A 26,744-nucleotide genomic window follows, 5' to 3' on the forward strand; every position below is an offset into this window, starting at 1 on the left:
CCAGACTGATCTGTCAAAGTGGGCAGATGCCACTGGGGTTTCCTCTTTTCTCGACGAGCACTGTGTAGGCAAAAAATATATCGATTTTTACGTCTGATAAGCCAAGTCAAGACACTGAAATGTGACAGTCATCATGGGGGAAAACAAAACCGGATTACCACCTATTGGGCATATTTTCTTGAATAGACTGGATTGAGTAAGATTTGCGGATACTGTGTAAAGATTACAGTCAGCAGCGTTAAGGTAACGACTTGAGCATGCAGGCTTCTGTTAATAAATAATGGAACACTTTAGTCAGATATAAAAAGCCCTGTAAGTGCTGTATTTTTTCTTTTTTTTTCTTTTTAATTTTTGAAGAAGTACATTTGAGTCAATGTAAGCCTTCAAACTAACCCTTATTTAATTAGTTTACATCATGCTGCCAACTGATCCTACTGGAAGGTATCAGGAAAAAAGGAACCAGTTGTAATCTGCAAGACTCGAACCTTGAATGGGACTTTTTTTATTATTTTTTTTTTAAAGATGCAAAAGCAAGACTCAATTAACATTCAAATTAATTATCTCTGTGATCAAATTATTTAAACTCAAACATTTACCCTTTTGACGTGCCATGATCACAGCTAAAACACTGTATTAGAATAAAAGTGGTTCCTCTGTAATGATCTTTTTACACCACATGAGGGCAGCAGCTGACTGACTGAACTGGTTTTGCTCTTCCAACTTTCAGACCCACACTGCCTCCACACATGCGATGATGACATGAAACGGGTCTGTCAGCGTCCACATCTCTTCATTCGTACAAACACACTTGATAATACTTCGACATTTTTAAGTGCTAAACTTGGACAATGTATTTTCTAGGCAGGTTTAAGTTAATAAAAACAATTGTGTTGGCATCGCTTTAGAATAACTCCAATTTGGACTTTTATAACAACAATCTTTCATACAAAATATTTCCCCTCTCTTAAAAAACAAACAAACAAAGAAAAACACAAAAAGCCTCCCCGAGAAGCTTCTTTGATGCTGAAAACAAGAATGTTAACAAAAGAAGTAATGCTGTGAAAAAAAAACATTCAAAAACAACAGTGATACACTTTTAAATGCACACACTTTACATCTTTTATATATGTCAACGCACTTGACTTTAGCCATAAAAAAGCATTCTTTTCTTCTCGTTTTTCAGTAATCATGATGTATACTTTATAATACATGTATACAAGATAACATAGAGCAACAAAGCAAAAAAATAAATATCTTAAGTCACTGTTTGGAAGTTTTATATATATCTATATATGTATATTTATATGTATAGCTTACTTTTGGGTAGGGTGTGAGTGTTATAACAGTTTTGGCCGGCTGACGCAAAGAGCTGCTTTCTATTGACAGAAACTTTTGATGCAGAAAACTGAAGAGCAACTAGACTAGGACAAGACTGTTCTATAAAGATCGTCCTCACGAAACAACGTTTGGCCCTTCAGTAATGAGGGAAATAGTGCGGCTATGCGCTGTGCAGACTGTGAACGCAGAATGGTGGCAGATAGGAAGCTAATCCTCTTCTTTGCATGTCTGACAGACCTCGGGTGGATGTAATGACTCAATTACCTTCTTAGTAATGCTTTTCTGTGTTCACATGGATACAGCAAATCCACCAAAGAAAATTAGATTAAGCTGATATTGTCAGACTCTAGCTGCACTTTAATGGAACAACACCTGTTGCATCGTTGTCGACACTACTGCATCAACCAGGGAAGGACCTGTGGAATTTTGCAGCCTTATTTCCAAGTTTGACTATTTGCATATTTAAGACAGCCTGGATGAGTTTTATGTTCTTCTTTTTTTTTTCTTTAAAAAGCTCTGCATTACAAAAGAAAGTCAGGCACCAAATGTCATCTAGAACAGTCCTACTCATAAAGCAATCTAGATTATTTACACAGACCTCGCCTCGGCTGCAAAAATGTCCGAAAACATTGTTTGCATGATGGGGACGGTGCATAATTGACCTACAGTATCAGTACATACAGAAAGAAACAGTTCGGTATTTTTTGATTAAGCAGCCATTTGTTTTACAAAAGAATACTTTCAACCCTCTGACAGTGGCACACTATTCACGCCCTGACTACTTTTTTAAAATCTTTGGTTGACCAGTCAAAAGCCTGACAGATTTACAATCCACCTTTTACATCACACAACTTGACTTCTTCTTTAAAAAAAAATACAAATTAAACAATTGCTCAAAAACAACATTTGCACACACAATGTCATTCCCCTTTCACTGTTCATGTGTTACCCTGCCAGGGAGATCAAACTCGTCTCCCGTCCTATTGTCACACAGAGCCACGCCCCATCCTGCACTTCCTCTGGTCCATTCTGTCCATCCAAGAAAAAAGCACATGCATGCGAGCCACGAACACACACACACACACACACACACACACACACACGCACATGCACACGCACACCACACTCTCGCTCTGTCTTGTCATCTTTCATTTGCTTACACACACATACACACATACACACTCTCACACAAACACACGCTTGCTTGAAGGTAAAAGAGCAGGAAAAATAAGGTGAGGCATAAAACCAAATGCTAAATTGTCCAAAGCAGAAAGGAAGTGTCTGTGGTTTAAAGTAAAGAAAATAACCAAAGGCATTTAAAAAAGCGCCAGGGGTTTTGCCGACGGCTCTCATCGTTTCTGCGAAGAAATCATCTTCAAGACGAAGTTGACGATGGCGTTGGCGGGTTGGTCAGCGTCCATCTCAGCGAAGAGGTGGCTGATGTTGTCGGTTGTGCTTCCCTGCTTGCGTGCCACAAACCCAAACAACCTGAGAAGACAAAGGCAGAGGTTCATTGGTTATGGGATAAAGCTGGAGTTATTCTATAATCTAATTATTTTTGAACAAATTAGAAGATATATCGCATTTGACAAAATGAAATGCAGAAATGAAATCCATAGAAACCTTCTTCACTTAGAAGTTTTACTTACTTAGCTGTGCCTCCCTCAGGCTTGTTCCATCTGTAAAGATTTAATGAAATTTTTATGTTAATTTAATTAATTTAAACACTGTAAAATAAAGGCAAACTGTAAACTTGCTACAATATTTTTTAGATATAAGAGGAGACAATTATTTACTATTATTTCTTAACCTATAAATGTGCATAATAAGCAACAAGAATGATACTTGCATACATATAACAGAGGTTTTGGACCTTCTTTTGACTGTTAAACATCAATTATCTTGCATCTGAGTAGGTTAAAACAAACAACTTGTCCTGTTATAAACATTATAATGTCTCTGTACTCACTTTCTGTCCTGAGGGTCAGTATCGCAGAACGTGACGGTGTTGCAAGGGTAGTGGCGCCGGAAGAAAAGTCTGTGAAAGAGGCAAACCCACAATAAGATTATAGGAACATCAATAAAAATACATTTTTAGATGATGCTGTGGTGAGCTGGGTCGTGTTAGCACAGGAAACAGTGAGGCAAACTTTTTTCCTTCAGTCAAACTTAATCTGTTGCAACAGCAGCAGCTTAACACTAAAGTTTTACCATCACTCTGTCTCAAAAGGGGGAATGCCATCATAGGTGCATCGAACAACAAGTCTGACATCTCTGTATGAGACTTACACTTTGTATGAAACTAATTCACAAAGAAAAATGATTTATTGCATTATTTTAAAAGCATCCCCACTATTAGTGTCTACAATTTTTGCACAGTACTGCATTTTTTTACCGTTTCTTCCATCCTGGCACCCTCTAAAAACCAAAATTGAGTCCTTGATTGTAATACTACAGTAAATAAAAAGACTCTGATCCTTTAATCCTGTGTTAGCAGTTATTTATTGCCTCTGATTATGTGCACTAACACGTGTTTATACTTGCCCATCAAAACCAAATGCATCTCTCAAAACACATCTGCCTCAAAATCTCCCAGATGTCATGCAATGTTTATCTTGTGAGACACCTTTCAAACATCTCCAGACAGTCGGCGTCCACACTTACTTCCTCTGGTTGTCAGTCAGTGTGATGCCTTGTGAAGACACCTTGAAGTGCACAACGGTGGCAGTAGGTGGAGAAGTGGCAGCCAGTGTCTCAGATATAGCCTTGGCAATAGCCTGAGGGCCCGTCAGGGACTCCATCTCCACTGAGTTGATGTAGAGCACGTTGCATGCTGGGAAGAGAGCAGATGTCCCAGTCAGATAACAAAAGAAGCATACATTTTTTTTCTGTCAACACAAAAACTGTACAAACTGTATTGTTTCCAAAATGAATCTTGTACCGCATGTTATTAATGACTGTTAAGGGAAACAGAGCTGCCTGTTCATGCACAAAAACTTCAGTTTCTTCTCATTAGAGAGCATGCTTTCTGGAATAAAGCTGGGGTCAAACAGTATAAGAAACAAATCCATACAAATCATTCCACATACAACATTCTGCCTGTTATTGACGAGAAGCGGGACGATAATGTTAAGAGACAAAATCTAAAGTCATTTCTAAAAGAATTATATTCCACAGGTCTATTTTTGTATTTGTCTTCATTTTTGCAAGTACCGACAAACGCAGACAGACAACAAATGCATAGGATGCACATTCCAGATGTAGGTTTCCAAATATAAGTGCACAGGGTTTACCATGGGAATCAGCAGGGGCCCCCTGCACTGGGATAACAAGGACGTCATGTTGTCAGTCATGTGAATAGGATGATTCAGGGCACATTAATAGTACTTATGTCCTAGAATCTAGAAGTTTAGAGGGCTGCATCTTAAAAGTGTGAGTGTGTCTATGTTTTTACCTGCTCCTTGTTTCAGTCGTTCAGACAGTGGATTTGTTGTCGCCACCTCTGGCACCTCCTCAATAAGATCTACAGACAACAAGAGAGAGGGCATGTTATCGGTATGTTGCTTAAATTTCAGTTTTAAGTTAGTTGCACCGAGACTAGGGGCTGTCTGGTGTATATTCACAATCTCCTTCACTAAAACAAAGTCAGCTCACACCTTTGTCTATGTTAAAGGTTCCTCACGTTCCAGTCTCTCCACTGATACTTTATTATGAATTATTATTATTATGATTATGACTTATCTGCAACAAAGAAAACAATGGTAATATGATATAAATCATAACTAGCAAAAACAGATGAAAATGCCTGTAACAAAAAATAAGTTCAAAATGTGCAGCAATTAAATAATATTCTGGACATAAAATATGTTTAAGACTGCAACTATGAATTATTTTTATTATTGATTTTATTTGCCAATTATTCCTTTGGCTGCAGATTAATCAGCTATTTACAGTCAAAATGTCCTAAAGCCCAATGTGACGTCTTCAAAATCACTTATTTGGTCCAACAAACAGATTAAAAGCCAAAGCTATAAAGTGGCAAATTGTAATGATGGAGAAGTTGTAACTGTAGAAAATGTTTTAACTTTTATTGAATTGCTTCAGTAACTGTCTGTCAAAATAGTTGTAGTTTAATTGTTTCAGCTCTAAAACTGATGTGTAGCTCCATATAAAAGTTAAGCCAACTGGAAAAATCACTGATTGAAAAGTGAAGGTATAAATGTTGATCACTTGTTCACTAACATTTTCAGGTTGTTGCCTCACTGATAAGGAAACAGTTAAAATGCAAAACAAACTTCACTGAGCACATGTTTGGCTGTACAGACCTGTGGTAGGGATGAGTAGTTTGCAGGGCAGGGCCAGTGGTGTGATCGCATGTTGGTAGACCAAAGCAGAAAGACAGCCTGCCAAACAAACACGATACACAGTCAGAAACAGGCATTTTTTTCATCTTGAACATTTCTTCTTTGGAATCCAAATTTCACCAAGAGTGAGCTCCAAGTGTCTTTCCACCAGCGTCAGAAATATTTCACATGAACTTCGGTTTTCAAATAGAAAACATGGAATTATTCGCCATTATTGTAAAAACAACCATACAATATAGATATCTTCTATTTCATTTAACTTTTTAAAAATCGTATACAAACATCTGAGACATATTAATTGTTAAATGGTGATGAACAAAAACTGAACACATCTGTTTCTGTTCCAGTCAGGGAGCTCATCACCCCCCGTTAGTCATCCTCTTAGATTAATGGATTTGGTTAAGTGTGTTTTTGTGGGTGAGAAAAAAATCATTACTAAAATAAAGAAAATGCATTTCATCTTCTTCTTCTTCTCCTCAAATTAGCAGCTGGACTGAAAAGAGACATGAGGTGAAGACAACAGCGGAAGAAGAGGCAAGACAAAAGTTTACAAAAGTCAGCTTGCCCCATTTTATATTTGGAGGAGCTGTCTCTCTCAATACACGCACACAAACACACACTCACAGACACACACACATGTCTTACAGCTTTGTAATTAGTAGGGAGAACATGAGTTAAATCATTTCAGTCACTACTATAATTACAGTAGGATTAGACGTCACAGGACTTGGAAAGAGATGCAGATCTTTAGCTAGAAACAAAGGCAGGAGAAGAGCAGCGTTCTGATTATAAATGAAGATCTCACACTCATGTTTGACTTTTCCTCCAAACTCATATTGGCTTTACTAAGCTGTCAGTTTGCATGTGAGAGTGTTTTTCACGGAGGAGAGAGGGCAGCAGGGCTTCACTAACCGAAGTAAGGCTCGTTGGGACAACCCTTCAGCTTCACTCCTTTAGGGCTGCTCTCAATCAAGAAGTGTCTCACCAGCTCATTGGTGATGTCACCTGCAAGAGAAGAGGGGGAGAGGGGTGAGTAAGTCTAGGTAAAGCTCAGCTGATTAGCATGTAGACATCACCTCATATCTTTGGTATTAGTGGTAAATCTGCTTCTGCCCGAACAGAAGATCAAAACAAAGACAGAAAGAATAAAATACACATAACACCTGAGTAGCCAGAATAAATACCTGCTGCATTTGTAACTGCCTTGAAATAATCACATAACCCACCATCCTGTCCCGTACCTTTCTTGCTCTGATGCACTGATGGCGGGGGAGAGGCCACCTTCATAGCCAAGCCGTAAGCTCCCCTGAACGAGTGACTGTCCCGAATTACAAAGGCTCCAGGCTCCCTGTCTCTCAGCAGGCCAATAGCTGTAACACAGTAGACATTGCAGTTATTTCATGCCACAGACTTTTCATCTAGTGCCATCATCAGGCCATTTAAATGAGCCCAATACTTTGTTTATGACCAAATACCCACAAAAAACTAATGTCTTTCCCATCAGCCTCAGCTATAACTTTAGTTATGTGCTAATTAGCAAATGTTGGCATGAAAGCACATTAAAGTAAGATGGCCAACATGGAAAACATTACACTTGCTAATAAAAGCCACAACATGTTAGCATTGTTATTGTGAGCACATTAGCATACTGATATTCACAATTAGCTCATGTCTTGTTATATATGTATTTGTAAGGGATTGTGTCCAATATTCTGCATCAATATTACTATTAGATGTATTGTATTGGGAGTTAGCTAAGAGCTAATTTACATCTGTAGTCATTTAGCAGGTCACAGTTTAAACATACTTAATAATATCCAATGTAAAGAAACAAGATGAGCTGCACAGCAGTACATTACTTGAGAAATATCAACAAGAAGTGGTATGTTAAGGCAATAAAAACAAGAGAAGGAATGTGAAAAGTGACTTATTTTACTGCACAGACTGAATTTTAAGCACACTACATAGATCAAGTTGCACTAAAGAAAAAAGGGGAGCAAAAAGTCAAAAATAAAGATTGACTGCAAGTAAGGTGAAACAGGTCCTGAACCTTTGTTTAAAAAAAATTGCTTTCATTCTGTATATCATTAAATCTACAACTTTTAACATGACACTTTGCTTCAGACACTCCATTGTTCAAAGAGGAGAGCTTCAGATCCATTACTTCACTATTTAGTTCAGTGCCTCGGTCTGGCCACATGTGAAAGTTTAAGGAAGGACGATGGATGAGATGAGCAATACATGCAGATGTTCCCTAATTCTCTACATATGGTGTGGCTTTCCTTTTGGGAGTGCGTGGCACTAAGTACAAACAGTGAGAGTGTGTGTGTGTGCGTGCATGTTGGCATGTGTGCGTGCGTGATGTCATCGCAGTGGAGCATGTGCTTGTGTTTAACATGATATAATCCAATACGGACTGTGAGCAAATGCAGATGGGGCATCCAATAGCCACTGACCTCATAACCAAAACATACGACCAAACACAGAGGTACGGAAATGTTTTTGTTTGTGTACATGTACAGTTACAGTACATTGCACAGGTTCCTCTCTGCATATTCATTATTGTGCATGTGTGTACATGCATTTATTTTAAAAAAGTGATGAGGATCCCCAGGCATCAGTGTGGAAAATTCAAAACAATGAATTCAGATTAAACAAAAGCATTACGATTGAATCACAGGAGTTTAATCATTCTAGCCAAATGTTTAATGTGTCACAGGAATAGTCAGTTATAAACACGAGTGACCAAGTTTCAGACTTTTCAAATCACAACCTTCAAATAAGTAGTTAAAGTTATGTAGTTAGTTTTGCCAAAATATTGCTTAACAAAGACCTTCTGCTTGTTGCTATCAAGGTTATTGATTTCTTTATTTCTGTTGCTCACAACTGAGGTAATCAAGCGTGTAGTTGAAAGCTACAAACTTTCCAGTCACCTTACAAGCCTGGGGGAGTTGAGTCTTTGATTTTCAAAACATACGTGTCTGGTGGACTATTCCTTTTATAGAATTGTTTAAACATTACAGCACACAGTGAAAAAAACACAATCCCCATGTTTGTGGGATCTTACCTTGCTCCCTAGAAATGTCTGGTTTGTACCAGAATTTGGACGTGTCTTGGACAAACTTGACATTCAGCCTGCTCTCCGGACTTCCATCTGTAAAGACACCAAATGAATTTCAACATCACAAAAAGATATGTCAGTGTGAGTCTTCGTCAAAAAAAAGCAACTATAAAATGGATAAGCAGTACAGTGCATTAATGGACCATACACATGTAATTTAAGATACACCCAAAAGCTCTAATATACACTCATCGTTATTTTATATCACTGACGAATGGAGGGAGGCATGTTGGGTATTGGTATTTACATTTGGTCTGCCAGTCAAATCATGCAGAAAGTGGAAAAAGCCAGCACTCCAGAAACTTGCAGGAAGCCAGAAAACTAATTTCTAAAACGTCTAAACTGTTTTTTGTCTATTTTTGTTTTGGTTCCCTCAAGTATTCTGGCTAAGGCGAAGCATAAAATCTCTGAATGTACATATCAAATGGCATCAAATCCTTTTGAAAAAGAGAGAAGAAAGAGAAAATAGAGAGAAAACTGGTAAACTGAGTTGGAAAATTGTGAGGGACCATCAAATTCTGGCAACAAGCAAGAATCCAAAATGCCATGATAAAGTTACACTAAGGTTAATCCCTGAACAAGAAAAGCCTTGTCAGCCTCTGCCACCATATTTGATGGTGTCCTATATAGAAGGGACAGTACAAGCAGAGAGGTAGTTGCCAACACACTGGGCTGTAAGCCACTTTACAGCTCTACAGCCCGCTCAGCATCTGGGTTGGGGTGTTTCAGAAAGGTTGAGAAACAAACATACAGAGAAGGAAATCTGTTATCAAATAACTCCAGAGAATACATGTCCTTACCAGTCATGTTAAACCTGGAGAAGTCAGAGAGGGTATGGAAGTAGCCTGGATTGCTTCCTCCACTCACTGGGGAAATCGTCTTCCCATTGAGCGAGCTATATGACAATGCTCCGTTTGGTCTATCACCACTTGACATACGCCTCTTCTCTGGAAGCTGTGGCTGAAATCCAGGGGCTGGACTACCCTGCCGGAATCCACCACCCATTCCCATCGTCCCCCCATCCTGGTACCCTGCAGGCGAGATGGGAAAGGAAGGTGTTGGTGGTCCCTGGTAACCCGAGGAGCTGCTTTGTCGGGACAGGTTCCCGTGCCTCTCATCCGGGGTGGTGTAACCGCTGTGCATGGGGTGACGGTCCAAACTGGGGCTTCTCTGGGACATCTGCGAAACAGACGGGTGGCGGCCCAACACTGGACTCCCTTGGGGATATGTGATAGGTGGCTGTCTGTTGAGCTGGGGGCTGCTCTGCAATGTCTGGCCCAGGGACGGCTGTCTGCTGAGGACCGGGCTTTGCTGAGACCCTTGTCCCAAAGAGGTTTGTCTGCTGAGGACTGGGCTGCTCTGAGCTCCCTCAGACAGACGATGACCGAGGATGGGACTGCCGGTGTGACCTAGCATACCCACCTCATAGCCATTAGCTGGTGGTATATGCTGGACCATGGTGGCAACATCGTGATAAGCAGTAGGGCGCTGCTGGAGGACGGGATTGTGAGTGGAACCAAGGATGTTCATCGGGTACTGTGCATGGGGACTTCCACGGCTGAGTGTGGTCTGGGACAGTTCTGAGCTGGGCAGGCCAGAATCCGAGGCCACATAGCTCCCCAATACGGTGTTGTGGGTGTTGGGGCCAAGATAGGACAGTGTAGGTGTAGCAGTGCCAACGTAGGAAGAGGCTGGAGAACTGGAATCCAGGTAGGATGAAGTGGGGGTATTCGAGGCTTGATATGAAGGGGTAGGAGTGGGAGTCGGGTAGGCACTATCTGTAGCCTGGGAGCGGAAGCCTGAATCAGTAGTGGGTTGGGACGGAGTGCTAACGCTCCTCTCTGCTATGGGTTGATCACTGGAAGAGAATTGAGAAACATGTGTTAACCATCTGAAGTTTTCCTTTTGAAGATATTGTAGGAAACACAGATCAAACAGTTTGATTGGATGCATCATTTTGCATATTCAAAAACAATTTACCACCATTATTTTTATTGAATTCTTAGGATGTGGCTTTGAACTGAAATGTAAACATGCTATTTCTTACCCCTGTGAGATCAGGATGGGGCTGCTGCTGGACAAAGGTGGGTTCAGGGCATGGGAGGAGGGACTTGGACTTCTCTGCTGGCCTGTAGTCTCTCCTGGTGGGCTAAGACTCTGAGTTGACATGGGTGCCTCTCCAACTGGCACTGCCGACCTTGCAATAGACTCCACATAGCTTCTTGGTGCTGCATATGAGAGAGAGGTTTTTCTATGAGTCACGCATTTACAACAGCTATATGTTGTGTGTGACATCCACTGGTTTCTTATGCGTATTACATGGTGGGGTGTGTCATCATAGTCAATACAGGTGATACAACACACAAAGAGAAAGAATGAAAACTGTGAAAATAGGTGCGGCATAAATTCAGCTTTGGGAGTGGTTGTTGAAATGGTTTGACCACAGATGTTATGTAGGTGGACTACAACTAAACAACAGTTGAATGAAGTTAAAAACATGAATATTGATGATGATCTGTGGCATTACAGCATCACTCTTACCTTCCTCATCCTCACTGCTCTCATCATCTGTGGAGCATCATTGGGGATAATCCAGAAAAACAGATGATTGTAAAAGAGGGAGTTGGAAAGTTGTTGTTGTTTTTTTCTGTGCTATATTTTTTATTTGGCGTTCATCTAGCGTGTGTGTATGACGGGGGGGGGGGGCATTCAACAGCGCACACACAGAGTGTATTTTGAGAAAGAGTAAAGGTTGAGAAGCTTAACATGTTGTTTTGGTGCACTAGCTGCTAGGCATAATGGTTTAAAGATTAATCTAAGTCAGATGTCCAATCTGTTTTTTTTCCATAATAATGTTTTTCAGCTTTTCCTATGACAAAATATAAGCTTGTTTTACATTTTAGAAAGAAAACCTTTACCTAAATTGCATCATCATTTTCATATTTTAGTTTCCAGATATGCTACCAAAGGTTGTAATATTAATAAAATGAATGTTGAAACCAACCTGTGCCGGTTTGATTGAGGAGGATCTCTGCTGGGTTGTGGGGTTTTAAACCCAGGGCTGACAGTGGAGTTTTGGCAAGACCAGGAGGGGCCCGACCTGAAGGAAAATAGTTAGACAGTTATCATCAGACAAAATCATTCATCACAGTCATCTTGACAGCTGCTACCTGTTCTCTGCTCCCTGGGCACAAACATATTCTCCTTACTTTCAGAATACAAATGTTTCTATAATATCACTGACACATTCTGACAGTTATTTATCATCATTTTGACTAAAAGAAAGAAGTAAAGGAGAGACTTGTGCCACAGTGTATAAAACAGTCTACAACTAAAATGCTTAATTTTATATCATATTTAATTTCCATATGGTCTGTTGTGTTTTTTTAATGGTGATCTAATGTAGTTAATATAAAGCTGACTGCTAATACTAACAGGTAAAGAGCTGTCAAGGCACAAAAAAAACAGGAGATACAGGAGCAACATTTTCAAAGGGTGTGTCCATTCCTCATGCTCTGATGGAGCAGCAAAACATGCATGTGAACTTCTGGCTGTGACACCACCTCACTCTACCAGCAGCAGAATAAGGTGTGTGTCAAACATGCTTTGACATCAAAGCAGAGCTGGGTCAAACTGAACTTATCAAAGACTTCTTGGTTTGCCTGGGAACTTGTCATGTTACAGGAAACTAGCATTTCCTCAATTGATTTATAGACTCTGAAGCCTGTAATAGTTTTTATATTCTTCATATTTCTAGCAATGCTAACAAACCGTATTTATTTTAATGAAATATTGCCACTACTGCCAATGAAAAAGCAGGAACTTTGACACAATCTCTGCTACAATAACACCGGAGAGAAAGATGAGGAGTAGAGGGTTTCACCACAGGAGGCTCAGTGAATCATATTTAAATGTATATCACTTATATTCATATTCAACTGTAAATGTGTTTTTATCCAGGTAACGCTTTCCACTACATGAGTCTGTCTGTCATTGTAGTCTCCCTTTACAGTGCCAACCACTCCTTTCTTTCTTCTCCAGTGTAAACACAAATAATTATGTGTAATGAAAAAAAAAAACTCTGATAAAACTGATAACAAATGCATATTTCTAGCACAATTATATAAAAAAAGGACAAGGCATAAATGGCAGGCAGGGTGCTGGTTGTGGTGAAACGAGACAGCAACAAAAACCCAACTACAAAATGACATCAGCGACACAGAGAGCAGCATCAGCATCAGCATCAGCATCAGCAGCTGAAAGCATGGAAGTCTTTAGGCTTCATGTGTATGGTTGTATGAATGTGTGTTTGTGTCTATATGTGTTGGGTCTATGGATTCATTTTTTATTTCTTAGTCCCCATTTTGCACTATATGTAATACTTAACTAAACAAAGTGAACTGTTGGATGGGGGATGTGTGTGTGTGTGTGTGTGTGTGTGTGTGTGTGTGTGTGTGTGTGTGTGTGTGTGTGTGTGTGTGTGTGTGTGTGTGTGTGTGTGTGTGTGTGTGTGTGTGTGTGTGTGTGTGTGTGTGTGAGATCCTTTATTATGTCCATTTTGTTTTGCGCGTGCTGCTCTCGTGTTGCTCTCATGCCAAAGCGGTGCAGGACTGTGATAAGTAAAGGGTCACTCGGACAGAGGGGAGGGGTGGGTACATGGGAAGGGGAGGAGAGGGGAGGAGAGGGGAGGGGAGGGGAGGGGAGGAGAGGAGAGGGGAGGGGAGGGGAGGGGAGGGGAGGGGAAAGGAGGAGAGGGGAGGGGATCAATATGGCTGACTTTGTGGGACAGTGGAACTCCGCGAGAGAAACATGCATCGCCCACTTACCAAAGAATCCCAATCAATTCTTTGTACTTGCAGCCTAGATGCCCCACATCTAATTGTGGATTGTGTGTAGGGCAGCTCAAGTGGACGCTTAGGGAATGTGATTCATGGACACTCCTCAAATGATGATGTAATGGGAAATAAATCTGGTGTCATGTGCACTGACCAATTAACTAACCATGCACCTTCAACAAGTTTTGCCAGTAAGTGCAAAACTGTTCTTAGTTAACTGATGACACCATTTGTGACTACATTTGTGCTCATCTGAGAGACAAAAACATCACGACTTGTGGTCCATTAAAACTTTAAGAGTACAAACAATAAAAGAAACAAACTTTTTTTCCCCCCACCAATGTATATCTGAACTGCATCAGTTTTATCTCAACAATCTGCTCAAGATTTAACACATCTCAGAAAATGTTACTGCTCAGTATCAGTGTGTAATACAATGTTCCCACTCTGAGGGGAAGGAGGGACATTACGCCACTGAGCGAAGGTTTTTATGACTAACTTTTATGGGTGTGCTCTGGGGGAGATAGGCAAGAGAACTGGATGAGGTAATTAGTAGACTTGGCAAGTGACGTGTTACCTAATACGTAACTCTTGTGTAACTCAGTGTGGGGTGTATATGAGACTGAGAGGGGTGGGGGTGGGAAGAATGGGCAGATGAGGGTGTGTTATCCGTCCTCGGCTGTGTATATGTTGGTTGGTCTGTTTATGTACAGTCTATCTGTATCTATTTTCTGTTTTCTAGCCTTGTAGGATAATAGTTTTTCCCGTAAGATCAACTTATGTCTGAATAGGAAAGACAGGAGAACATGACATGTATAAAGCCAGATTTGAATTCTGGACATAACCAGACTGACTTGGCCTTTGCCTGTCTCTCATTCCCTTTTTTTTCTCTTTTTTTGTATTTTGTGTCCAGTGAAGGATGACTACAGACATTCTTGTGAGAAAAGTTAGATTCAGTCTTCACAAGACATGACCACTGAGGCATTTTAATGAGCCAATACAAGGCCAGCATGCTGCAACTTCCCACTCGTACACTGGACATCGGAAAGGCAGCCCATTTACAGTCTGAATGAAAATGGGATGAGGTAATAGTGGGAACATTTTTTTCACTCCTTGGAATATGAGGTACAAAATTGAGTAAATAAAGAGAGAAATTCAATAAAGTATGAGTGAGTGAATGAAACTCACTTTTCCTACAGAGGGTTTTCATCACTGTCACAAGTTAATTTCCATTTCTTTTGTCCCACTTACATAAAGAAACCAGAAAGTAAACACTGCTAAACAAATATTTTCTTTTAACAATGAAATGCTAAGTGAAACTACTCAAATATATTTTGATATTGAGTGGACTGTTGTTTAGTTCTTTAGACAGTTACAACCATTTATGTTCACACACAAATTAATTGTGTTTCCCATCTCAATAAAAAATGTACTTTCCCCACCAGAAACATCTGGATGGCATTTCAAGAAGCAGGAAAGCCCTTAATTTAAAAAAATGTAAATCAATATGAGGTTGTAATGTTTGGAGTAACTTTTTGTTTCCAAGGATAACGTGCCATACTGCATGACACAAATCTCAAGAACAAGAATAACTCTGTTGTCAAATAAAACCCTCAGTTAGGATCTGAAATTATTTAGATCTCTTCATCATTTTGAATATCTAAATATGCCTGAGCTCCACAGTGCCTTCTGTCAGCCAGAGGGGAAACTTACACAGGTTGAAGTAAGGGGTTTGCGGCGAGATGGGGAATGCAGGGGTTTGGGAAAACACCTCACCACCAACTATGGGTGTGGGACTGACGGGCCCACTATCCATCTCCTCGAAGGCTTCCCTGTAGCTGTGCATGTGTCTCTGGAGAGGGGAACAATGAGATGAAAAAAACACTTTGCAGAGAGAACGAAAACAGAACAAAAGCATAAAAACAGACACATCCACATCATATTCATGTTCCCAAATGTACACTTTCTACCTCCTTGGGACGTCCTCCAGGGTTCAACGCTATGGCGTTGACAAACTCTGGAGAAACACAGCGAATGGGGGAGCGAACTGGGCCATCAGGAGAGGAACCATCATCGGGACCGTTCTGGTATTGGCCATCACTGGTGATGCGGCGGCGGGGCAGAGTTGCAGGCTCATCCAAGGATATTGCACGGGCCTGGACACCTGATGATGTGCAAGTGAGTGTTAAAATTCAGTAGGGGCTGATCAATGCTGCTCCGCCAATTCCATCACTGTCACCAGAGATTAATGGTTGTCAGCCATTGCGAATGTTCACCACACAGGTCATCGGGTGCATTTGACAGACAATCAAACACTGCAAAGCGTTTGCAGGAGGCTGTGGTTGTTCAAACTTCCAAATTTAACATGCACACACAAGGTTAATGCAAGGTTAGCTGCTGATCAAACTGCAGCCCAAAAACAAATCCTCAAATGTAGCTTCTCCATGAATGATATCCGCAATCCAACACACACAAAAACACATACACACACACACAAACTCTTGCAAGAGTTTCAAACTGTGGAGAAAATAGAATAAGACCTTGGAAATATGTTACACAAGTTGTAAACTATAATATGAAATTACTTTTTGGAATACAGGGAGAAATATGTTCTCTTGCAAGGCATTATCAAGACTTGCTGATACTGACACTGGTGCAAACTGTATTTTAGTTATCCAATGCGTCAATGTGGCTGGTTCTGGCTGAACCTCAAAGCAACCAGTAAGCTCATTTTAGTTAATCTGGTTTGAACTATGAGAATGAGAGAGAGGGAGAGAAAGCTACCAGCATTAAACAAACAGGATTTGAGTTAAGAGTTTTAAGCTAATATGCAATGCCACTGACTGGCGGGTCTAAGACCGGCTCTGCCAATGTGAAGCACTATCACTGGCTGCCCCGCGCTTTGGCACAAGATGAATGTTAATGGGAGAAAAAAAAGGGGAAAATACAATAAGCTTAAGTAACAAGCGCTAAACATTGGGGATTATGAATTATGTGTGTTAACCCAAAGTTTTTGAAACTCTATCACCGTAATGCTTGCATGAATAATATGGAGTTTTTGTGACTGAATAATTAAAAGTTAAGATCTACTTACTACAGTTTCTTTTTTGGATCTTTCAATTGTATCTATCAACTTTATCAGAGAAATAGTGCTGGATGTAGAGATCTCCCATCTGTTTAAATCTTCTCTTTTTCTTTAACTGACAACTACAACTTCTACAACAACAATGGCGTTTCTTTGCTCAAACTTAGAAAAACAGACCTATATTTAGCTATATTTAGGAGAAATAATCTCACAGACAAACTTTAACACCTGATAGTGACTGAAGGCTTTTGTTAGTTGATGCCGACAGACATTTACATACATGGAAAAACACTCAGACACACCCTTTGAGTCTGACTGTTATGGAAAAACGTTGAAAATATTAATGTCCCCTTCGCTTAGATTCACTTTGAAGTGAGGGGGAAAATCCTGGCCAAGTGTCTGTGGGGATCATTTAGTGATAGCAGCTGTGAAAATGTCAGACTTAAATAGTTAGGAATGAAGTTAGCTGCCATTCCAGCAAAGTAAGTAAAACCTCCAAGGTCTTAAAATAGATTTTCTATATGTTTTCTCCATTAAAAACTGTGTAATCTTCCAATTGCGTCAAAATTTTACTTATACATAATTGAAAGGGATCAATGATAAACAAGTTAGGATGCTTGATTTATTTAGCTTCGTGTTGGCAGGGTGTTGGTTAGAAAATCTTGGAACTGACAGATTTGAAAAGCATGTAGTCTGCATCCCCCAACAGAAACACACCCACCATCACACCGAGCCTGGAAACTGAGAAACAGATGTACCCACGATGCACTGCTCTACAGCAGAGTACTGTCAAACACTGCCCTGTTGCCCTAGCGACAGCTAATGGCTTCCAGCTGAGATGGCTGGAGAGCTCCAGGACTGACTTTTTTTCTTTCTCTCTCTTCTCCCATTTCTCAGCTATTTAAAATCCAGTTATCATGTGGAATAAGCATGAAGTTGAACTTGAACTTAATATAGGTGATCCTTTGGGTTTTTTCTTTTCTTTTTAGGGGAGGTGAAACGACAGTCTCCATATTTGCAAACCTGCAACCGAGAGAGGTTATCTCAGGTAATACTAGGGAGACTTAAATTATGTCAAAAGCAGTTCAGCAGTCATTTATTTAAAGTGCTACTAAAAACTTTTATGAATTCTGAAATTACTTCAAACACCACAAATGACTCAGTTGTGTAGACATGATGATGATTTCACATGTGACATCATCGGAGCTTAATTCCAACTAATCCAATATCTACCGTGTAGGATTTTACTTTAACGTAGTGTTGCATCATTAAAAGGATATTACTGTCTGCGGTAAAGAAGCCAGACTGGCCCCTGACACCCTACGGCCCTACACAGGACAATCCTGTCTGCATTGTGGTCGCTGTCTCCCAGTGGACGCATACAGCTTTAGTGATGTTTCCAACTAGGACTGTGGTCTCTCTCCTAGATTTGGTGTCCTTTGTCTGGCTTTGTAAATCTTCAAAATAGTGCAAGTGAAAAAAGCAGCTTTGAATGAGGCCAGTGTATCCTAGCCTTGGTATTGTTCCCCAGGTTTGGCAAAACGGATCTTGTGACATGCACTCTCCTGGCAAGGGACAGAGCCTCCTTTGTGCTTCCCCTGTCCTGTTCTTGTGAAACTTTAACATTATCCAATTGGGTTTTTGTTTTTTGTGCATGGGTAATTCCCTAACTTTGAGATAGGAAACTGCAAAATAGAACAAACAACAAATAGGATGCAAAGAGAGATTATTAGATGGTTAGTGTGAAGATGCTGAGGCTCTGAAAACCTGATGATGACAGAGAAAAATGTGTAATGTATGAAAGGGGAAAAGAGGAATTGGACAAAAAAGACACACGAGCAGCTAGAGATGGAATAGTCAAAGATTAGAAATGCAAAATGATTAAATGCAAACCAAACACCACCGCACTCAGAGGCAAAGCAGGTACAGACTTGAACTTGGATTGAAGGAACACTTGAAAAAAGAACTTTTCTTTTTAAAGTGTTCCTTTTGACAGGATGGGAGAACCAACCCGAGAGGGAGTGAGAACGGCGGTGCTCAGACTGAGAAGAGGTCATGCTGGGGATGACACTTTGGACACGAGCCGAGTATTCTGGGAAAAACAGATGAATGATGAGAGGAAGAAGAACGATGATGGGAAAAACTAACAGGAAAAGGAAAACAAGCAGACAGAAGATGATGTCCCGCCTATGACAAGAACAAGAGAACAAGAAGGTAACTCACACATATTTTCTACAAATATATAATAGATGCTCATTTCTATTACAGAAGTTTGGACATCAACCTGTGAATGCTGATGTGGATGCTAACATCTAAATCTCACTTTAAAAACCACAAGTGAAACAGTTTTGTCGTTATGGTCTCCTAACACGTCATGAGAAAATGAGGATTTCTATGATACATGAAGTAGAAAGCAGTCAGAGGCGAGTGTCATTTAACTCAGAAACAGTATTCTACACTTCTAACTCCCGGTGGTGTTAAATTAGCATTTTGTATTGCGTTATAATAACCATTGTTCTACATTTAAATGGCAGTAAAGTTAAATAAACCATACTGTTGATTCTAGAAAACCTCTTTCTGATGTTTGTTATCTGAAGGCTTAGCTATCACACTCCTTTATGTTGACTTTGTTCCATTTCTTGATGCTGTGCAGGATGTCTGACGTGCTTATCTAGGGACAGTCAACCTGCCGGGCTGAAGAGAACACTTCCTGTTTGAGGCTGAGTGATAGGGACTGATGAGGTGACATTCAGGAAATGAGATAAGGACAGAGCAATGTTTTCCAGGAGAGATGTGTGTTCAGTGCAGTGGAGATTGGCATCAATATTACTCTTCAGTACATGTTCTGTTCTGCAGATTTGCTACCACAAAAACAAACATTACACACATCCAACACAGTGAATAATAATTTCCAAAATAAACAATATTTCATTTAGTAGCAGGGTAATGTTAACTTGGCGCTGCTGAATGAAGGAAATTGAATAGTGTTTGGGTGCATCTTGGGAGAAGCTATAGTGGAAGGCTACAATCAAGATAAAGTTTTGCACAAAGGCTCATGGGAAATATATTTGGACCTGTATAAACAATGGAAGGACTGTAACATGAGGCCAGCCCAACATCAGAGTACAATGCTTAATGCCAGAAGCCATTCAACTATATTTAAAATTAAGATATACTTTATATTCCATATGTGTCCGTATCATTGTGTTTTATAAATCTAAGCATTGAGGCTTCTTTTTTCTGTAAGTAAAGGTAAAGTGAAAATGTCAGGTAGTCACATCTCTGATCTCAGTGCATGTTACTCAGTGATTCAGTCACAGTGTTTATAGTTCAAACCTTAGAATAAAACCCAAACATTTTTAGCCTGTTTTCCAGATTTTCAGATTTTTTTTTTTGTAATCTCAAAGATGTCTGTCTCAGTTAGCTGACAATGATAGAAGGGTACCAGAGGCAAAACCAATGTTTTTACCCTGGGCAAAAATTGCATCACCACATGCTATAGAAATGTGTGAGATACCTTTTAAAGATAGAACCAGGTGCTGGAAACAAGTATTTTTTTTTGTAATTAAAAGGTTTTCCCCTAAGATATACAGAGTGCTGAGGTCACAAATGGAGAGTGTCAGGATGAGATAAGTTAATTATAAATCTTACCAGCCACTCTTTGCGCAACCAGACCTTCAACGTTGAAGACTTCATCAGGGTCACTGTCTTGTCTTGGCTGGGGTGATGCTGAGGCAGCACTAGGGCATCTTTGGGGCTCAGAGACCTCTGCAAATGGAGACAATGTGTTTGGTGGGTAGGTGTTGACGGGCTTGAGCTGGAAGTGGCCAGATACGAGAGGGGAGACTTGTGAGGAAGGACTGGTTCCAGCTATTTCAGATGTGTGACTCAGAGATCCTTGAGCAGGTACAAGGTCTGGTGTATTTGGCTTCCCAGGTGACATCTGAGCAGGTAACGTGTGGCTGGCCAGGCTGGACATGGGGCCAGCCAAGTGGGTGTGAATAGCGACATCGGCCTGATAGGAAGGTCTGGTTTGGCTTTGGGAGAAGGACGGCTGTGTGGTCACTACAACACTGTTTTCTCTCAGTGGAGCACTTTGAGACTTAGGCACCGGCAAACGGCCTGGTTCCAGGTCCAACATGAGGAGATTAAGGGTTTCAATAGATTGCTCAATCTCTTGCTGGGAGGTGCTCTGGCGATTAGGGAACTGAGGGAGGCTGTGGTGACTTGGCATTACTGAATTAGGTGGACTAAACGTGAGTCCCTCAGTTACTGGCTCCGCAGGTACACCAAACTGCTGCCAAACATTGAGACCTCGCTGGACGGCCTCCCTGCTACTGGTGGTGCGGGCGGGAGCTGGTGGCATAGACTTTGGTTCTGCACCATACGAATGGGAGCGGTGCAGATTACCATTCTGAGTAGCCATGTAATTAACCGAGGATGGGGCTGAATCACTTTGGGTCAAAGTGGCAGGTTTGTTGGATATGCAAATCTGTGGCTGGATGTTTTCCAGGGGCTTTTCTGGAACGCTGCGCTCCAGATACGGCACATGATCCTGTCCATTAATAACTGACTCAGACTGGTAATAGAGATCAGCTGGTGTGGCCCGACCATCCGTGGAGGAGAACGTCCCTAGACTGTCCACGCTGTTGCCCTCCTGACTGGTAGGCAGCTCGTCATCTAAAATGTCTGTTTCACGGTCAACGCTACCGTGGCCATTGACGTGGACCTGAGCAGGCACCAGGTGAAGCATCCCTCCAACAGCAGAGGCTGGGGAGGACAGGTAGCCCTGTCGGTGCATGGGCCCCTCCAAGCCACTCAGGAGCTGCTCCAGCTCCTGTTTCTCTTGGGGACTTATGAGTTGCTGGGCAGCTGGGGCCTGGTGATGGACTGAGGGTAACTCCTCGCCTACAGGAACATGTGGCTGGCTCACTGTGGAAGCATGAGGGGCTGCTGCCGGTTCATCAGTTCGGTCAGTTTTGATAGAGGCAGTAGAGTTTCCTGAGTCACTGCTCACTGACAAGGCATGGTCAACTGCAGGCAGTGCGTGTTCAACAGCAGTGGGTGGAAGGCCATTCGCTGTGATTGTTCCTTCAACTGACTCCTTTTTGCGCACTTTGGCGTAGAGGCTGCCGTCCAGGGGTCCTTCGGTATGGATGACTTCTAGAAAAAGAAGTTCAAAAGAGGCTCATTAGATTAAACCAAATGCAACATTCAACAGCTATTTAACTTCCCCTGCCCATTTAATTTTCAACCACCAAACTATTCTTAGAGCAATGGTACGTTGGCCAATACAGAAATCAGTGTGTAAATCTTCTAAATATAAGCATATTGTTTTCATCAATGAATAAGGAGCAAAAAGTGAGGAACTATCAGAGAGAGAGAAGCAGGGGCATGGGGACATTTTGTGGCCATTGCCAAAACAGCTGCAGTTAAATTAAACACTGGCTCCTATCCACCTATTCTACCAGCTTCAGGAAATGAGCAGGGTCTGTGGCATGCGCTTCGGAAAAAACGATGAAATCACAAGAGCCTGCCTTGCGCTTTCTCAAGCCAATTGGACTAATCTGTGCCACCTGAGAAATACTGGCACAATAGATGATGAACCAGTTTCTGATTTGATTTGCTCATAAGCTGTGCAACTGTGAACAGGATAAGCTGATGCAGAAAAAGTACGACAGATGGACATCACAGACTTTTAATCCACTGTTAACTTGTAAGCTCCGATAGAGTGCTGCAGTGTTGTTTGTGTCCGCTGAACCCAAATGCACATGCACAAATATTGCACTTATACACATAAAAACATACACATTAACACATAGCCACACCCAAGTCCAGTAAAGAGGAAGTGGGGTGCCTCAATCAGAAGAATTTAGTCATCACTGGAAAATCAGCCTCACTGTGTAAGGGAGACCTGAAGGCTTTTCCTGGCCTCCGAAAGCCAAAGCAAAACAAAAGCTCAACATCAGGGAGTTTAACTGAAAAGACTGTAACACAAACACTCTCTCATTCTATCATTCAGCCAATACAATGCGCCAATATTTTCATGTGAACAAAGGTTATCAAAATATAATATATTTCTTTTAAGGTGTAATGTCTTCCTTTTTTAAAATTCATCACAGCCATCTCACATCTTCCACATCATTTAGTAAAAGGTTGAGCTGTTAAGCATCCTTCGGAAGGGCAAAAAAGAAAAAGAAAACCTCATAACTCATGATTAGCCATATCCCAGCAAGCAAATCAGATAGCTGGGAAAGGAGTTACACAAAGAAGCGGTCTGTGTCTCTGTAACATATAGATATCTCCATCTCCGCTTCAGTGAATACAGGGCTCTGTAATGGAGCTTGTTGGGCGTACACAAACCGGGTACTGCAAGGTCTCCTTGGCTGGCCTGAGGCAACTTGCCAAGGGTATGGCGCACTGTAACGATTGCACTGTCAGGCTACTGGTGGAAACAACTCTTGTGGTTCTTGGTCACAGAAAATTCCAGTTTATGTTGTCTAATACTAACCCATTAGAGAGTTTATTTGAGTGGTGCATTGGTGGACCACTAGTGGGGGAAAAAAAGGCTATGGCCGCTTCCAGCATGTCTAGTCTGATAATGTCTTGTTGCTGTACCGCAAGCCATTTGAACATTGTATCTCAAATGTTAGTAGTTGTAGTCTGGCCAGCTCAGTATGCAAGGTAGCTGTCATAATGATCACATTCAGCACAGACAATATCCAAAAGAGACCAATTATGATGCTGGTTCAGATTTTTGGAAGCTGATGAACTCTCCACTAATTTCAATGCTGTCTCCGCGCACAAGTTAGCTGCTGAGACAGGAGGCTCCAAATTAAGTCACCATGACAAATTTATACACCTCATGAAACTGCCCAAGTATCGAGTTAGGGACTGTCCGTGAATTCCTGCCCACATGAGCACATAAACACACTTTTAATGCATCACTCATGCAGATAAACATAGACATAAGTCGTGAAAGAAGAGCTCCCCTCACTTTGTCTATTTCAGCACCTTTATAATCACTTGCCCTGTAGCCTAATGTGACTCACGCAATTAGGATGATCACAGCAGTCACACAGCTCAGCCGATTTTACATCCTGAACGCCTCAACTAAAACACCTAAACAAGTCACCTCAGAGAAAGTCAAAGCTTTTTCAAAGGAAATGACAGAAACGCTTCCACAGGAAGAGGTTCCCCTACCTGTGTGAGCAGTGGACGACGGTATGGTTCCAAACTAAGCTGGGAAAAGGCCTGATCAGGAGCCCCCGGGGTGGGAAATGAGGGATTACAGCAAGAGTTGGGGTAGTTGGTTCTGGCTACTGTTTCCTCTCCTCCTCCAACTCCTGAATAGCTTGCTGTCCGGATCAGGAGAGTTACTGCTATTGCTTGCAGCTCAGTGGCTTGCACTAGTCTAACTCTGCCCCTGTTGTGTATGCGTATGTGGGAGGTCTATCACAACAGCCTGTATGCGGGAGGTGGGCCACTGAATTTTATAGTAGAGTTTGAGAGAGTGACAGCAGTCCTGTAAGGTTAGGCTCTATCACACACCTACTGGCTTACAGTTTGTACAAGCTCCTATTTCAAGAAATAATACTCTTTCCTTTACTTAAGAGAGTCTTGTTTCCAATAACAGTGGATGAGAAGGACACACCTCCCCATTCAATGAGACAGAGAATGACTAAGAAAGTGTTTCTAAACTCTTGGCTGGTACCGTACATGGACAGAAAAGCAAATATCAATGAATACACTAACATTCACCAGAAATAAGCCCTGCATGATCACATACACACAGACGCCCCTCCTTTAGCGCACTGGTGCTGAAAACACTCATGTAATGGAAAGAGCTACTTTGTCCAACAACAGCCATTTAACAAGCTCTCTCCAAGCATGGAAGCAGGGAGAAAACTCCACCCTGCTGCAGACAGATGGAGAAAACAGAAAAGCGTAGCGAGTGAAAAATAGAAAGATGAATACATTGAGTGGCCGCTGATCTGGTTTGTATAGAATATAAGAAGACCTGATTTGACAGGAGTAGCAAGGCGATAGAACAAATGGAGCTGTAGATGATTTAGTAGGTTTGTTGTAAATGCGCCATATAGTAACATACACACACACACACACACACACACGCACACACACACACACACACACACGCACGCACACACACACACACACACACACACACACACACACACACACAAAGAAAGAACCTTTTTTTCCCGACAGTTTGAAAACTTTCCAGCCTATGGTGCAGTTCATATCACCTAGCCATCAGTGCACATTTGCATGCAGGACAGTTACTTCACTATTGCACACCACGATCCAGAATTACCGACAACAAACACTTTCGTGATAACAATAAACACATGACTTTGGCCTCCACAATGCTTTTCCTATTTACATCCTAATTTCAAGCAAAATTCACTGAAGGTTACACGGTAGATTGAGCTGTGATACTATTTTCCCACATTTGACTCACAGATTGTTACACCAACTCTCTTTTTTTCTTTCTTTAAGCTCTTTCTTCTCTTTGTCCTCTCTTTCTGCCCCCACATCCTTCCCCTGACCTCTCTTTTATTCTTTCAGTGATGATGATGGTAATGACTGCAGTAAGGCCAGCTGTATTATGATCCCACCCTCACACTAAATAAAACCCCAGTTTATTAAGACCTCTTTAACTAGTTCATATATTCGCTTTAGGAACATCGTGACTGACCGCTGATCCACAGAATCCCCATTTGTACAACAGGAAACCTAATCTGTCATTTTACACTTGTGAGGCTTTTTACTGCAAGGATGCTATTTATGTTGTGGCTGTTTATGTGTGTGTGGTGCTATGTCTGATGCTGTTTTATTTGGTTGAAATGAACCCACGTAGGCCTCTGCAAATAACTTCTGACAGTGTTAAGTGATAAGAAAGGGCATGTCTATGTGTGATATCTTACACCGTGTGGGTCCACATTAGTGTTTTTACATACTCCCCGGGAGGTAAATACTTGTTCTGTGATCCCAAGCACATTAGTCAGGTGAGAATGTCTGCGATCCTAACCACATAGTCCTTATTAATTATATAACAGCGGGAGACAGTGGACCATATCTGTCCTGGCTGGAATGACCAACTGGTTGTGTTGTGTTGCTACATGGTCTTCATTATAGATATATAGATATATAAAAAAATTAAACAAAACATGTTATTATAAAGTGTTTTGGAGAACAGTGGCACTGAGATGATAATAAAGTTAAAACAGCACAAGCAAATCAGTGTAAGATGCACATGAATGCAAGTCTCGGCCGTCACAGGTTTTGACAAGACTTTGCATAAATACAACAACATGGGACAAAATGTAATTCTATTAACCCAAGTGTTGCAAATGGAGGGAGCTCCAGATATTTTAAGGTTCTGTAGGCCAGATGGTGCAACTGTGTGACCTCCTAGCCTTTGAGCTTTGAGCTCTGACCCTGTGGCAATAGATCCCCCTTACAGCGGAAATAGCATGTTTCCCCTATAGCTTACATGGACAAACACACGATGCGCCGCTCTGTGCTTGTGTATGTGTGTCTGAGACAGTGTGTGGGCATTCCAAAACAGTTGGGGGTCTATGTCTACTGGGCATAAGTGTGACATTAATAAAAAGCAACGATGAAACATTTACTGAGAACGTCCCCTCGGGCCTTAAACTGCTTCAACCACTAATAGCCAGACAAGAATAAAGTTCTAAGTGCATTTACATTCAAGAAGCCCAAGAGATTAGAGAGCTTCAGTGGCTACACATGCTAGTGTAACAGCATGTAAGTATAGCCCACATGGTGCCATATTTGGTAAAAGTTAATGGCTGAACTATTGATTTGGCCACAAAGCATGCCTTTACTGTGCTGTATGAGGGCTCAATGACATCTATTAAATTAATCCTGTGGCCTCGTAAATGATCTACACAAAGGGCTATTTCATGGTCTGAGCTGGATTAATTTGACTTGTGAAGATCAGAGAAGATTGATGA

At 41.2% G+C, this 26,744-nt stretch overlaps 1 protein-coding gene across 2 annotated transcripts in view; it reads right to left on the reverse strand.

Moving 5' to 3' along the window:
* Window positions 1-923: 923 nt before the first annotated feature.
* tns1b (tensin 1b) overlaps window positions 924-26,744 on the reverse strand; it is a 154,902-nt gene continuing 129,081 nt past the window's right edge. Inside the window, exons 18-32 of one of the 2 annotated variants that reach the window (XM_062431420.1) lie at window positions 20,395-21,906; window positions 15,629-15,822; window positions 15,435-15,510; window positions 11,828-11,923; window positions 10,871-11,051; window positions 9,624-10,681; window positions 8,770-8,856; window positions 6,944-7,072; window positions 6,615-6,707; window positions 5,664-5,741; window positions 4,793-4,861; window positions 4,003-4,171; window positions 3,308-3,376; window positions 2,988-3,017; window positions 924-2,826 (exon numbers count right to left, since the gene is read on the reverse strand). In XM_062431420.1, coding sequence (XP_062287404.1) covers window positions 2,688-2,826; window positions 2,988-3,017; window positions 3,308-3,376; window positions 4,003-4,171; window positions 4,793-4,861; window positions 5,664-5,741; window positions 6,615-6,707; window positions 6,944-7,072; window positions 8,770-8,856; window positions 9,624-10,681; window positions 10,871-11,051; window positions 11,828-11,923; window positions 15,435-15,510; window positions 15,629-15,822; window positions 20,395-21,906 — 3,980 coding nt within the window. In that variant the 3' untranslated portion in view covers window positions 924-2,687. Of the gene's footprint in view, window positions 2,827-2,987; window positions 3,018-3,307; window positions 3,377-4,002; window positions 4,172-4,792; window positions 4,862-5,663; window positions 5,742-6,614; window positions 6,708-6,943; window positions 7,073-8,769; window positions 8,857-9,623; window positions 10,682-10,870; window positions 11,052-11,827; window positions 11,924-15,371; window positions 15,511-15,628; window positions 15,823-20,394; window positions 21,907-26,744 lie in introns of both variants that reach the window. The other variant, XM_062431419.1, reaches the window with a different exon arrangement.

The sequence above is a fragment of the Scomber scombrus genome, chromosome 13, assembly GCF_963691925.1.
Source record: "Scomber scombrus chromosome 13, fScoSco1.1, whole genome shotgun sequence".
NCBI classification, from domain to species: Eukaryota; Metazoa; Chordata; class Actinopteri; order Scombriformes; family Scombridae; genus Scomber; species Scomber scombrus.